The sequence below is a fragment of the Andrographis paniculata genome, unplaced genomic scaffold (genome assembly GCF_009805555.1).
Source record: "Andrographis paniculata isolate CXL003 unplaced genomic scaffold, ASM980555v1 Contig53END, whole genome shotgun sequence".
Lineage (NCBI taxonomy): Eukaryota > Viridiplantae > Streptophyta > Magnoliopsida > Lamiales > Acanthaceae > Andrographis > Andrographis paniculata.
Window position 1 is genome coordinate 1339949 of NW_026137588.1, and position 16091 is coordinate 1356039.

Genomic DNA, 16091 nt, shown 5'->3' on the forward strand with positions numbered 1-16091 from the left:
GATGTCAGTTTTAATGGTGGGCTAGCTTACTATTGACTTATTTTAGTTTATTGCACTTTCTCAAATCTTGCATATTTAGTACTCTATTTCTTTCTTTGGGATCAAATTCGGCTAATTAAGCCAATCAAGTTGTTATATTTTTTGGCAAAATTGCTCATGATTCCTTTATAGTTTCGAAACTCAGGGTAAATTCTCTTTTATTTTAAAAATTGTATGACGTTCTCTTATACTTTAAAAAATGTTGCATGAAACCCCTATTTGATTTCGAAACTCAGTGGAAATTCCCACTTTACTTTAAAAATTGCATGGCGCCCCCTTATATTTTCAAAATTGTTGTATGAAACCCCCTCGTCATGCAAAATATATTGATAGAAAATCTTCTCATCATATAAAGAAAGTTTCATGGTGGGGTTTCATGCAATGTTTTTAAAATATAAGGGGTGTCATGCAATGTTTAAATAATAGAGAGATTTTACGCTGAATTTCGAAACCACATAGAAGTTATGAGCAATTTTACCTATTTTTCTCTTGGATCTAAATACAATCCATTGATTTATTGTTTGGAGCACAATTTAGGTCATCTTTGGCCAGTTGGATTGTAGCAAGTTTTTATATTGTAAATCATCGACTCCACTTACAGAGTTGTGGGATTTGACAGCTAGTACTCGACATGCACTTTAGTGTTGAAATTGCACGGTTTGCTGGCTCTCCATCTAGGAACATACATAAGCTAACCCGTAACAATAAAGTGAAGAATCATTTACTACTGAATACAAAATTACTACATATTAAAGATAACTATGTGTTGAGTCGTTTCCTTTTTTATGGCCTTGTCGTGACCTTGGGTATGTACGCACTGGAATTTCATAAAGGTAATTTGATTAGGATAAGTTTAAACTAGGATAAAGGCAGTTGGACATGCAACACTTGAAATTGTGTGCATATGAAGAATAAGCAAATACAAGTAAAATGGTGTTATGGTTGCTACTGAAGTAGAGGCAAATTGCAATGTTATTTGGTTTATTGGGATGCATCGTGAAAGTTCTATTCTTCTTTGGTGCATATTTCAATTTCTTGGTTGATTGTATGAAGGATGATGAGCAAAATTGTAATACCCCTGAACTTGGCCGGTGCTAGACCAACTCCCGTGGATGAGCCGGTGTCAGGCCATCCGAGCTTGAATATAGGTTAAATGGATTGAATAGACTACTCATGTCAATAATGTGTATATTCCTTCTACCGAAAGAATTCTAAAGTTAAACGTGCTTGCCCTAAAGTAATTTGAGAATAGGTGACCCTTTGGAAAGTCTCCCAGGGTGCACGTGAGTGAGGACAGAAGCGCATTGGAAGGACTCGTGTTGACCCGTGGGGCCAGTCTACGATTCCGACATGCTCGGCTTTGCGTGAGTTTCGGGCCGGAGTGTCACAATTGGTATCAGAGCCGACCTGCGACAGCCCGCAGTCGTTGACCAGACTGGTGATGGGTCTAGCAATTGATGATCCTTAGTTGTAACATAGGTGTTGCATTCTTAAGTGGGGGGAGATGTAATACCCCTGGAGTTGGCAGGTGTTAGGCTAACTCTCGTGAATGAGCTGTTGTCAGGTCATACGAGGTTAAATATAGATTAAATATTAAAAAAAAATTATTTAAGATATATTTTATTTTTTATTTTTATAAAACTTGCATAATTTAGGTCAGCCGAACATCAGTTTTGAACAATGGGAGTGTTTCGAGCAAATTTTATATTAACACAAGAGGATTTCACGCACAGGGTATTTTGCGCATTTTTACTAAAAACACAAGGAAGTGTTATATAATTTACCTTTAAAATCTCAATGAATTATCCGGGTGCAGGAAAACCGAGGAAAAACAATACTTTGGCAACAAACAAGTATACAGAACCTCTACACGATCTCATTTAATTATTCAGCTTTTCTACAGTTTCGTATCATCTTGAAATCTCTTATTTTAGTGTTTCCATAACTTCCTGTGAAGCAACAAGATAAACACTCAAAATTCCAACTATTTCATATGCAAGTAAAATATATTTGAAGAACCCTAACCTGTGCAAGCTATTTCTGGTTGCACAAATCATTATCAAACCTGTGCAAGCTACCTCTGCATGATAAATTTAAAAAATAAATGTAAAATTGATTAAATACAAGTATTCAAGATAACAAATCTAAGGAATCATTTTTTCTTGAGGTGAGTTCTATCTAAAATGCATGGCATTGCTAGGAAACGGTTTTCAGAAGAACTACAGATAGTATAAACAATTTCATCCCTAATGGTTGAAATACCATGCAGTAGACTAAACATCAAGCATAATCACAAGATAAATTTGAAAACACAACCAAATTGAAGATGCTCAATCACTCCAAGACAAAAATATAGATTTTTTAATTGAGATGCTTACACTTCCCATTGTGTATTGCACTCCAAAGAACTTTAATGATTTGTCTTAGATACAAAAATATAGAATTTCAGATTTTTTTTGTTTGGTTCGGATTTTTTAGTTCAGATTTCAGGTATTTCAGATCGGATCGGATTGCTTCCGTCAAAAATTCAGATTTTCGGATCGGTTCGAATTTGGCAAAATCCAAATCGAAAATCTCTATGATAACCCCTGCTTCAGAGAATTAGATGAATTATTGCAGTGATGGGTATTTATGCTTGGTATTGAAACAAATACATTATTATATGATATATATATATATAAGTCTACAAATTAATCAAGAAGAATCATAATAATAATAAATACTAGATAAACAAATCATAAAATATAAACTTGTTGTCGCAGAATTTGATCATATTGTAATGCAATCTCACATTCTACAACATTTCTTTCATTGACAATTGGCCGCCAAAGACCAAAATATTGTTATATTAAACCAGCATAAAATGTTATTTTACCTGGTTGTATCTTTGGTTTGGTTCTTATTCCTTTCACTTGTACCGGTTTATTAACCTCCACACCTATCCATCACAGACAATTTGTTAGGTGATCGATATTATTTTTCAAGAAATAAATTATCGGTTTAAAAAATCAAACTTAGAGCGGTTGATGGAAATAGCAAGCTTTAATCCCAACAATTTGTTTTCTACATTTTACCAAGAACGGAATATTCATCTTGTTGAGTTATATTCAAATGATTTTTTTATGCATAATTTGTCAAAGTTAAAATCATAGTTTCCAACATTCCTTCGTTACCTGAGATCAGAACTAATTTTTATTGTCTTTGCGACATTAGAGATCTTACACATAAGATTATTCAAATGAATTGTATTAGTACTTTCTATTTAATCTATCGGCTGGTCGAGTTAGCATTGGTTTCACATATCACGACATCCACAGTTAGATTAAAAAATAATAGTATTTTATTAGTTACTGTAAAGAGATTAATGTCTTGCAATTGCTCTTTTAAAATTATATTCCCTCCATCCCAACTCAAAGTATTATTTTTACCATTTTCATTTATCTCACTAAAATATATATATTTCTTATTTTAGTAAAAGTAATTATACACCAATACAAAAATACCCTTAACTTTTACGTAAATTACAAATTTCATTACACATACAATTACTTTATACGTAAAGTCGAAGGGCAAAAATATCAATATTTATTACACGTTCACTAGTTAATAAAATACTACTACTATTTTTCTACACGTTCACTAATCATATATCAATATCAAAATACCCTTAATTTTTACGTAAATTATAAATATTTCATTACACATACAATTAATTTATATATAAAGTGAAATGACAAAAATATAAAAGAAAAAAAATATATACGTTGACTAATTAATAAAATACTAGTATTATTTTTAGTCTACTATATAACCTCAAAAGAGTAATTCAAATGAGCCGGAAAGAATATTTTGTTTTCGTTCACGGGTAGTAGCTAGATTTAAATTTAATTTTGGTTGGAGTTGAAATCTCGCAGGTTCATTTGATTTCTTTATTGTTTGCAAGTAAAATACTCTCTCATTAAAGTAATTTGTTTTTATTAATGCAGTAAAATCTTCTCTTGTTTTGTATTTTTACATGAATACATTAGTTTGTTATTTATTTATTTTAAAATTTTATATTGTTTAATATATGTGAACAAAAAATTGTGTTATTTTTAATAAACACAAAATTTGTACAAATTATATTTGATTTGAATTTAGAGTGGGTCCTATTCTTTAAATGGGTCCTTTGATTCTCCTTCCAGGTCGATTTATTTTCCAACTTGGTTTTCTATGGCTTCTTTGATTCGAGATTTGGTCTTCGGTTTGACTTTGCCGGCTTTTGGAGAGCTTTGGTCTCCGTGCCGGCGATTTGATCGTCGGCTTTGGATTTGATGTCTTTTTTTTAGACAATCCGAGGCTTTGATCTTTGATTTGGTTTTGCCGCATTTTGAAGGGATTGGTCTCCGTGTTGGCAATTTGATCGTCGGCTCTGGATTTGATGTCTTCTTTAGACAATCCGAGACTTTGATCTTTGTTTTGGCTTTGCCGCTTTTGGAGGACTTTGGTTTCCGTGTAGGCGATTTGATCATCGATTTTGGATTTGGTGTCTTCTTTGGACGATCCGAGGCTTTGATCTTTGATTTGGCTTTGCCGCCTTTTGGAGGACTTTGGTCTCCTTGTAGGCGATTTGATCATTGACTTTGGATTTATTTATTCTTTAGACGATCTGAGGCTTTGATCTTTTATTTGACTTTGTTGCCTTTTGGAGGGCTTTGATCTTCATATTGGCAAATTGATTATCAGCTTTTGATTTGGTGTCTTATTTGGACGATCCGTGACTTTGATTTGGCTTTGTTGCCTTTTGGAGAGCTTCGGTCTCCGTGTGGGCGATTTAATCATCTTCTTTGGATTTGGTGTCTTCTTTGGATGATCCGCAGCTTTGATCTTTGGTTCCTTTTCCGCCTTTTGGAGAGCTTCGGTCTCCGTGTGGACCATTTGATCGTCGGCTTTGGATTTGATGTCTTCTTTGGACGATCCGTGACTTTGGTCTTTAGTTTGGCTTTGCCGCCGTTTGGAGGGCTTTGGTCTCCGTGTGGGCGGTTTGATCATTGGCTTTGGATTTGATGTCTTTTTTGGACGATCCGCAGCTTTGATCATTGGGGAGGTAGATTTAGTGCTCCATAACGCTTTTGACGGCGTGTCCTTTTAACTTTTGGATTGAAGAGGGTCTAGTTAATGTTTTGTTAAAGAACGCGATGAACATTTTGAAGCTTTGAGAGGAACTTTGAAGACCTTCCCTTGGCTTTGATGAATTCCTCAACGGTTTTTGAAACTTTGATCCTTCCTCCGACTTGGGCATATGACGAAGAACGTTAACTCCACCGATTCGTCAACCAATATTAGATCATTTGTCCAAATCAGTGACTTTCAACGAAGAACACTTCAAATGACATGAAGAACATGAAGAACAATACAGAAAGAGTCTAAAGCAAATCCTCGATGTAACTTTGGTGTCTGAAATGATCTGACCATGACTCCTATTTATAGGGAAGGTGTGGCCTCGACTTCCTTTTTTAATGGTGCCACGTAGCGCATTCTGATTGGCCAATAGGAAGATTTTATAATCTTTCATTTTTTCATGGGATGTTGTTTTCCATTTTTGACGAATTTGATTGTGCATTTTCCTTTCTCACCAAGATCTTTATATTATTGCCTTTTTTCGGAAGATATTAACTTATATACTTCATTTATTGACAAGATTAATTTATTTTGCTGTCAAATTTATTATGGTTCTATTTATGCACGTAATATTTGTACGATATCTTCCATTTTAAGCAGATTTTTGCATTAATGGTTGATATTTATTGTACAAAAATTAACATATGTGCATAATTAAATACTATATATTTATATTATTGGAATTTTATTTTCTTCCAAAATACATGATATTTAATTGATTTTAGACATATATTTTTAGTGTCTACAATATATATTCAAGTTTTAAAAAATATTTTAATAATTTTTTTTATATTATATATTACTCTTTCCGTCCCACCTACCATGTTCATATTGTCGTTTATGTCCGTCACATATCCCATGTCACTTTCCTATTTTTTTTATTTTTAATTAAACTAATTAATTATTTTAATATTAATATATAATTATTTATATTATAGTAATTATTTTCACTAATACATTCTTAATTATCTACTAATTATACTTAGTCTAAATTCTCGTGTCTACAGTGACCCAAACATCCAACGTGGGACGGAGGAAGTATTATTTTATTATTTTAACATTCAGCTCGCCCATCTCCAACTTATTACTTCACTTTTGCAATAACTACAGTAAAAATGCACTTTATCTACAGTAATTTTACTCTAATTATAAACTTCAATTTTCAGTTAAAAAAGTGTATTCCCTATATATTCCTCTTTTATATTATTGTATATGATTTTTTATATTTATAAATTACACCACAATTTTAATTTTTCTTTATAATATAACTCAAGCATATATAATTACACATTATTTTTTTAGAAAAAGACTATATAATTATATCACTTTCCGAAATGTAAAATTATATATCACTTTAAAAAAAATAAAATTATTCATTATTTTTCAAAAAAATAAAATTACATATCATATTTTTAAAAAAATTAAAATTACACAATATACTCTAAAAAAATAACAAAAATATACAAACACCCTCGTTAGCCAAAATATATTCAAAATACTGAAAAAAATTAATGATTACAAATTTTAACTGTCATAAAAAAAATAATAAAAAAGTGACTCAATGGTGTCATAAAAAATAATACTCCTTCTATCATCAAAATTTATATTCATTGAATAAAGTAAAATTTTTTAATAAAAGTGAATAATAATAATAATTTTTATTATTGAATGCTAGGTAGCGTATTAATAATGATTCAATATACCCCCCTCCTCCCCAACAAATGATACAGTGGTGTAAGGATTAAAAATCTGATAATCAACTCATATAACTTGTCTTATACTATCTTTAACCCTTACACTCCATTTATACTCTTTTAATTTCAAATATAAGTTGTTACAGTATTTTTATTTTAACTATAACTCTATTTTTCACTAATATTTTTTAAATATTCAATTTTTTTTATTATTTTAAACAATTTTTTATATTTATAATTTAAAATATTTTTTTTAAAAAAATATAAAAATAAAAAATAAATTTAAAAATAAAAATAAAAATAAAATAAAATAAAATAAAATAAAGAGAAGAAAAGCAACGCCATATTTTGGCGTTCTATAGTTAACACTAAAATTGGCGTTGTACTGTAGCAACGCCAAAATATGGTGTCGCCATTAATAGCGTTGGGTTGGAGTCGACCGAGTTACCTCCTCACGTCATATTAGAAAAGAAAAAAATAATAATAATAATAATAAATACATAAAATTTAATTATAGTTCAGTGCGTTTGTTTAGGGGATTGGATTAGATTTTCACTGTTCATCCAATTTTTTTCTCATCAAACACCTATTTTTTATTTTTTTATATTATACTAAAAATCAATTTTACATTCAAAACATCACATCAACACCTATTTAAATCACATCATACAACTATTCAAATTCAAAATTTTTACTATTCTCTCGACTCAAAATCCAAACACCCAAAATTTAATTATCTTCGGTTAATATAATTAGATAATATAATTAATATAAATATATATATATATATAATTAATTTTCAAGTATCGAGCATTGAAAGAAATTTTTCTATCACGTGATCTTGGGCCTAAAAAAGAATATTACTCCATAAAGCTGTTACCTGTAACAACAACAAATTGATTCTCTACCTATCAGATTGAGAGCGTAGTTTATCATTAAAATTAGTTAGTCAGTTCTCCGGTCGAATCCTACAACGGCTTTGACATTTAAACACGTTCTCTTCAATATAACCAGATTTATTTTTAAGCCATTTCAAGTCAGATAATTAATATTCAATAATTCAAAAAGTAGCCCTCTAATAAATCCCAAATCTAACTAATTATTTCCCATAAAATAAGAACAGCAAAGATGAACCAAATCAAGCCCTAAAAATTAACAATAAACACCATCAAAATGATAAAAAGAACATACAAACGGCAACCAATATTGACATTTTATAATTTAATTTACTTACATCACAATCTTCTCCGCTTTGCCCTAACTCGCAAGTCGCAACTCAGTGAGTTCCCCCGCCGAGTCACGCCGCCGCTCATCCACCCTCAGCCGCTCCAAAATCTTCATAGCCCTCGCTCTCGTCGGCTCGCTTCCCGTCGCCGCCGCCACCTCCTGCAGCGCCTCCGCCGCGCCGGCGTCCTTTGCTAGACTCTTGAACCTCAAGCTTCCATAGCTAAGCGAATACAAAGCAGCCACACAATTCTCCCGAGTCGACTCCGACGAGTTCCGCATAACTCCGACCAACAACCCCACGGCGTCGGAGTCTAGCAGCGCCGCCCGGCCTTCGCCGGAGGTCGCGAGGTTGCAGAGAACGAGCACAACACGCGCCGCCACATCCTCGTCCTTTAGCAACCCTAGCAACACTCCGGCGGCTCCGAGCTTCGCGAGCTTCACCTTGTTGCTCTGCACGAGCGTCAAGTGGTACAGCGCCAGCGCCGCGTCCTGGCGGCTCCGCCGTGTACCGCACCGGAGCTCGTGCAGAAGCGGCGGAAGCGCTCCGAGCACGCCGATCGCCGTCTTGTTCTCGTCCTCCAGAGCGAGACTGAAAATCGCACCGGCGACGTGTTCGCGCGACTCCTCGAAACCATTTTTCAGAATATCGATCAGAAACGGAACAATTCCGGCTCTCATGATCCTAATTTTGTTCTCCTTCTCCAGCGAGAGATTCACCAGCGCCGCCGCGGCGTTAATCTGCACGGCGGCGTAGCGCGAATTCATCAACCGCTTCAGAGCAAGCAAAACCCTATCCGTACAAAGCGCCGACCTAGCTCTGCAATCTGTCCTCGTGGAGTTCCTCAATTCAATCACGCTTTGCTCCTGATCATAAACATCCAAACTTTTCATCCTCGCCACCAAATTCTCATCCTCGCCGGAAGAATTCACCGGCGATTCGTCGCGGACGAATTCCGACGAGGTAGAAGGCGAGGAAGAGAACGACAAACAGGACGGTCGCGAAAACGGCGTCGTATTGGCAATCACAGATTCTTCAGAGCTCGGAGACGAGTAATCAACCTCCCTCGACTTCAATTCCGCCGGAATTTCCATTCCCGCAACGCCTGTCGTCAATTTTCCACCGGCGTTACGAATCGCATCATTTCCGGAAGCTTCCTTCGAAGACCTAATGACGGATTCGATTTCCGAGTGCGGGAGCGGGATCGGAGGATCCGACCCGGTCTTCGAGCACCAGTTGAGGATTGCCGTCTTCAGCGCCAAATTAGGTATCACCGTCGAAAAATCCGGCGTCGTACCGTCGGCGAGCGTCGGCGTGAAACCTAAATCTCTGCACACGTCGACGCACGCGCGCTCGAAAGTCTGGCCGGAGGAGACGACGGCGGGGTCGAACATTAAGGATTTGGAGATGGGGCAGAGGAATTCACCAGGCGGCGGGGGGTTGCTCTTAACGGCGGCGGCGGATCTGTTAAAAGAGAATCTCCATCGCCGGAGCTTCCTGGTTCCGCTCATTTTTGTTAAATGGGAAGATGAGGGATTAGGGTTGAAGAAAATGGTGAGAAATCTGAAATGGGTGCCATTGGAGGGGAGAAGGTAAAGGTTGAATAGAGAGAGAATCCAAGTGGACTGACTGAGTCTCTTCTGGAGATACGATAGATAGAGACGCCGGTTCGCGAAACAACAGCTCGATTCGTGACTGGCACTGTTTTGGATTAGAAGATCCGGGATCACGGACGCCAGTTCAATCTACAATGCTGTACACCTCTCTCTGTGGTACGTGGCTGTTCTGTTCTTGGAGTTGCAGTCCTGGCCCGCCCACTGTAAAGCATGTATTCTTACTTTTTGGTGAATACCGAGGTGGCTTTATTTATTAAGGGGACGAGGATGCCAACTTATTTCGTTCGGGTATGGGTTGGGCTGTTTTGTTGGTTTTAATTGTGTTTTACTTTTGATTTTGATTTTTTTTTTTTTTTTTTATTATGCTTAACCAATGATATTAAGCATAAATGAATATAAGGTAATTTAAAATATATTTTAAATATTATTTTTAAAAATATATATTGAATAAAATAATATTTTTATTTATTTAAAATTAACATAAATTAGTTTAATAAAAAATATTTATTTATTAAAAATATAGAAATAAGGAATTTTAAATGTATTTTATGTGTAAAATATTAAAAAATAATTAAATTAATTTACAAAAAAATTAAAAATAAAGCATTTCGAGTAGGTCTTATATATAAAATGTTATAAATTTAATTGAATTGGGAGTTGATCAATTGTTATGAAATAAATTAAAATATTAAAATGTACCAACTGTCGTAGAAAAAATAAATTAATTGTTTTTTCATTAAAAATAGAAAATACTTTTATTTTCTATTTTTTATTTGCCATTAAAAAAATAATATTGATTCTATTTGTTAACAAATTCTCATTTTTTTTTGATATGTTAAATAATAAAGTATATATATATTTTTAATAATTATACTATTTATTTTATATTAAAAATATTTTTACAATTTAAAATACATTATACATATATCATTATTTTTATATCATACAATGTTAATAAAATTATTCTTTTGTCATTTTCTCTTACTCCGTGCTATATACTAATATTGTACTAATATTAAAAAATTTATGTAAAAAATTAATCAGATTCTTATTTAAGAAATGGCAAACTCAAGTCCCACGTCGGAAGTTGTGAAGAAAATTCCACACTTTATAAGTCTCAAGTGAACTTCACTAGAATGAGGCCTTTTTGGAGGATATCCAAAAACAAATCCGTGTCGGCTCAGCCCGACCTGAAAGTCTTCTGGCAGGGGGGTCGATCCCAATTGAGTTGGTATTAATATCTTAAATTTTTATTTTTATTTAAAATATTAATATTTTATTTTGCATAGATATTCTTAGAATTTTCGATATCTTTATGGTGGGAGATTATTTTTATTATTTTGGATCATATAATACAAGTATTATTATTCATTTATTCTCAATACGGTTCTCCAATATAACACATAGAAAGCATATTTATTCAAAAATACAAATGAACATATATTTATATAAAAATTTATATATATATTTTTATAAAAATATAATATTATGTGGTAAATAATTTGAAAAAATTAAAATAGAATAATGTTTAATTATATTCTAATAATATTTATATATTTTGTACTATATATTTTGTACTATTTTCGTCCGAACTATACTAAATTTTTTTTCTTTCATAGCATTTAAAAACCAATAATTTTAATTATAGTAAATAATTAAAAATAATGTAAATATAATTTTGCTCTTTTTTTTAATATAAAAATAATAATGTAATGGTAAATACTGATATTTGTAAAAAATAATGTATTTTTAAAATAATTATTTTATAATTTGACAATTTAAAATAGAAATATATAACTTGAACATATTTAAAATATCATTTCATATAAATAAAATTATAATTATTAAATGACTATTCTTTAAAAAATATATAAACTATTTCCCTAAAAATTGAAAATGCAAACACACGTGTTGGTTTTTATTTTTTAAATTACTTTTGTATTATTTGTTATATTATTTTAATAAAATAAAATAAAATGTGTTATATTTATTTTTATTTAAAATATTATAATGTTTTTTTTTTTCAAATATTCACGCCATCACATTCTTAATTTCGAATATTATGTTGGTATTTCAAAATATATATATATATATATATCAATCCATATTTTGCAATTAAAATATATTAGTTTTTAACAATATATTATAAATGTGATTACTCGTTAGATTTTAATTTTAAATTTTAATTTTAAATAGTAAAATTTTGAATTAAAGTAATTGTTTAATATGTAATAAATATATATTAATGTAATACTTTGAATATAAAATAAAATTTTAATGTAATATACTCTCATGTCTCAAACATAATGCGATATTTAATTTTCGACACATAAATTTAAATGGATAGTATTACGTACCACAATTTAAAAATTAGGTGATTGATATAAGAGAATTGTATATATATATATATATATTTTATTTAAATGATTCGATAAGATAAAGTGTTAAATATTTATTAGAGAATAAATATAATTTATTGAATATTGTAAAATATTTATGACAGATTATATAATATATATATTGTAGATTGTTTAAAACAATAAATAAATAAATAAATAAAAATATATATTTGATTTGATATTTTTATATAAAAATATATTGAAATAGTAAAATTAATTACAAAAGAAAAATTAATTACAAAAGATTACTATTGAGTAAGAAAAAATCAATGTGTAGGATTTTCGAAAATGGGCTTGTTAATTCGGGTTAAGGATTGGTATAGAGTATAATGGGTCTATTAACAATAGTAGGACCGTAAAAATAAGGTCCAAAGAATAAGTCCGAGCGCTATTAAGGAAAAAGGTTTCCTCGGGAGATAACTGTGACTTCGAGGTCGGGCACAGGGATCAGACAAGATAAAGTTGGGCTTGGAGATCGGACGTGATGAGGTCTGACATATAGATCAGACAAGATAAAGTCAGACTTGGAGATCGTGATGAGGTCGGACCTGACAAGATCGGGCACTGAGGACAGACGAGATAAGGTCGGACACGGAGGTCGGACCTGACAAGGTCGGGCACGGAGGTCGGACGTGATAAGGTCGGGCACGGAGGGAAGTTACAACCGACGAGTGGATATGAAGGCACGACTTGGTTGCGGCGGTTGACATGAGTTTTAAATAGGTCTGTTCATGGCCTAAAAAAATCATTTTCAATCGATATCAAATTCAAGTGAATTACTTTTGGGGATCACCATTTATATTTTAGTTTGTAGTTTTTATTTTTCTTATTTTACTTAGGTATCATACAGTGCTTAGGGATTCTTAATCTCAAGCACTTATTTTATCAAATTCGAAGATAATCTCTATTTTCGAAGTTTACTTTTTATTGTTGAAAAATTGCATCAACAATTACAAATAAACATACCTTATACTAAAATACTAGTTAAATAAAAAATTCAAATAAAAAACTCAAATGCAAACATAAACCGATCAATGGTCCATTTCTTCTTTTTATTGGTTTATTTATAGCTTTTTATTTTTCAATGCTTTATTAAGAAATAAACAATTTTTTTTTCTTTTACTTTATTTTTAATGTGCATAATTAAAAAAAAAACAATAATAATAATAATAATAATAATAATAATAATAAATAATGAAAAAATTATTTTTGGTCTCAATATAACCAAAATTCATCAATTTTGGTCTCAATATAAAAATCTTAACAATTTTGATTCCAATATAACCAAAACTCATGAGTTTTTGTTCCAATATAAAACTTTTTATCAATTTTAGTCTCAATATAACCAAAACTCATTATTTTTTGTCACAATATATTCAAACATTATCTTTTTGGTCCAAGTATAATCAAACTTTATCTTTTTTGGTCTCACACCGTCAACAAACCGACGGAAAATACTGACGTGAAAAGAAATCAAACATTATATATATATTTGAAGAAATTGCACAATCTTGCAGCATTTTCCGTCGGTTTGTTGACGGTGGGACCAAAAAAGGTAAGCTTTGATTATATTAGAATAAAAAATGATTGAGTTTTGGTTATATTGAGAAAAAAATGATGAATTTTTGTTATATTGAGATCAAAATTAATAAGATTTTTATATTGAGACCAAAATTGATGAATTTTGATTATATTGAACTGATAAAATTTTTATATTGAAATCAAAATTAATAAATTTTTATTATATTAAGACCAAAAATAATTTTATTTTTTTTTAAAAAAAAAACAACGACAACAACAACCACAATAATAATAATAATAATAATAATAATAATAATAATAATAAAAGTGATAATAATAATAATAATAAAGTGATAACGGTATTTTTATTAATTTATGTGTTTTGCGCGTGTGAGTGACCGTGGAGGCCGAATTGTCATTTTCTTATAATTTTTAAAAGCAATCATATTCTATTATTTTTAATGTATGTATGTATATTGAACTTATCAAAGCTAATCTTACTTTTAGCCGATGCCGTCGTGATCGAATCAGGTGTTTGTTTGGATGGTTGTCACGTGTGAACACGTGCACGTTCACACTGTTAGTGCTGATTTAATAATAAATATGAATATAAATCTTCTGGAACAGGTATTTGTTTGAGCTTTTAAAATAAATCTTGCGTTATATAAATACTAGGGAAAAATTGATTTTTTTGTCCCAATATAACTAAAATTTATTAATTTTGGTCTTAATATAAAATTTTATCAATTTTGGTCTCAATATAACCAAAATTCATCATTTTTTGTCCCAATATAACCAAAACTTATCAATTTTGATCCAAATATAAATATTTTATCAATTTTAGTTATAATATAACCAAAACTCATCATTTTTTGTCTCAATATAATCAAACCTTATTTTTTTTGTCCCACCGTCAACAAACCGACGGAAAATACTGCGCGATTGTGCAATTTCTTCAAATATAAATATAAGGTTTGATTTCTTTTCACGTCAACATTTTTCGTCGGTTTGTTGACGGTGTGAGACCAAAAAAGATAATGTTTGATTATATTGACACAAAAAATGATGACATTTAGTTATATTGAGACAAAAAATAATGAATTTTGATTATATTGAGACTAAAATTGATAAAAAATTTATATTGTGACAAAAAATGATGAGTTTTGGTTATATTGAGACCAAAATTGATAAAATTTTTATATTGAAACCAAAATTGATAAATGTTGATTATATTTGGACAAAAAATAATCTTTTCCCAAATACTATGCATTTTAAAACTAAATAAATAAAGATGGAACACATAAGTTGCGGTATTTTAGAGACTATTTTATTATGAGTTTTCAATTTGAATTTTATTATATAATCCGGTCTCATATCAATCTATTTGTTTGTGTTTTGTATAAAATTTTATAAATATTAGTATTATATTGAGATATAATAGGAATAAAGATAAAAAGAGTAAAATATTCTTAAAGGTAAAAATTTTATAATGATATATTTGTAATATAGTGTAAGTTTAAGGGTAATTTTAACCGTTGATAGATATTAGGGTTACTAAAAAAATAAATATTTTGTTTTGGGACCGATCAAAATAAAAAAATTGATAGATTGTTAAAAGACGGAGGAAATATTGTTTATTCTCACAAAATATTAAATATAAAAAATTAATAATTTATCAATTATTTATCTAATAATATACACTCCCTCCGTCTGCCTCGCCTCTAGGTTATATTTACATTTTTCGTCATTATACTTAATATATAAAATATTATTATATTTGTATTTTTTTTTTATACAAATGTGATTGTATTAATATTATAAAATATTAACATAAATATTTTTGTTAATTTTTATTGATTTGTACTACGGTTGAATATAATAATTAATATTCAAATATCAACACGCAAAAAGTAAAGGTGGCCCTTAGAGTCTGACGAATGTAGTATATTTTTAAGACGATGTGTTACCTAATTTTTATAAAAAAAAATTATAAAATAAATGATATTCCCTCCGTCCATTTAATAAATTTATATTTATCTTTTGCGTTATTGTATTTAACATTAAAATATTCTTATATTTATATAATTTTTTGTATAAATATCTTTTTATTAGTATCATAAGACAATAGAAATATTTTTGTCATTTTTTTTTTAATTTGTACTACGTTTTGATATAATAATTAATATTTAAAAATCAATATGAAAAAATAAATATAAATTTTCAAAATGAACGAAATGAACATTACTTATTTATTTTATTCAAATAAAATTATTTAAGATATTTATTTGCTTAAAATCACCTATATGTCTTTATAGCTAAATAGCTAAACGTCATCTTTGAATACTTTGATTTAATAAATAGAAATTTCACGCCGTAAATAAAATATAAGGTATTTTTAATATTTTATACTAAAAATACAAGAGTTATCGTGCAATTT

General features: G+C 30.3%; 1 protein-coding gene and 1 long non-coding RNA gene across 2 annotated transcripts; both read right to left on the reverse strand.

Annotated features, from left to right (window-relative positions):
* Window positions 1-1914: 1914 nt before the first annotated feature.
* LOC127255361 (uncharacterized) lies at window positions 1915-2977 on the reverse strand. Its single transcript, XR_007839610.1, has 3 exons — window positions 2915-2977; window positions 2065-2119; window positions 1915-1988 (listed from the first exon to the last, which is right to left on the reverse strand). It is a non-coding gene; the product is annotated as an uncharacterized LOC127255361 (long non-coding RNA).
* Window positions 2978-8022: 5045 nt separating this feature from the next.
* On the reverse strand, window positions 8023-9746 carry LOC127255356 (U-box domain-containing protein 38-like). Its single transcript, XM_051280857.1, has one exon. It carries the CDS (start codon window positions 9627-9629, stop codon window positions 8151-8153), a length of 1479 nt encoding a protein of 492 aa, XP_051136814.1. The 5' UTR covers window positions 9630-9746; the 3' UTR covers window positions 8023-8150.
* Window positions 9747-16091: the final 6345 nt, after the last annotated feature.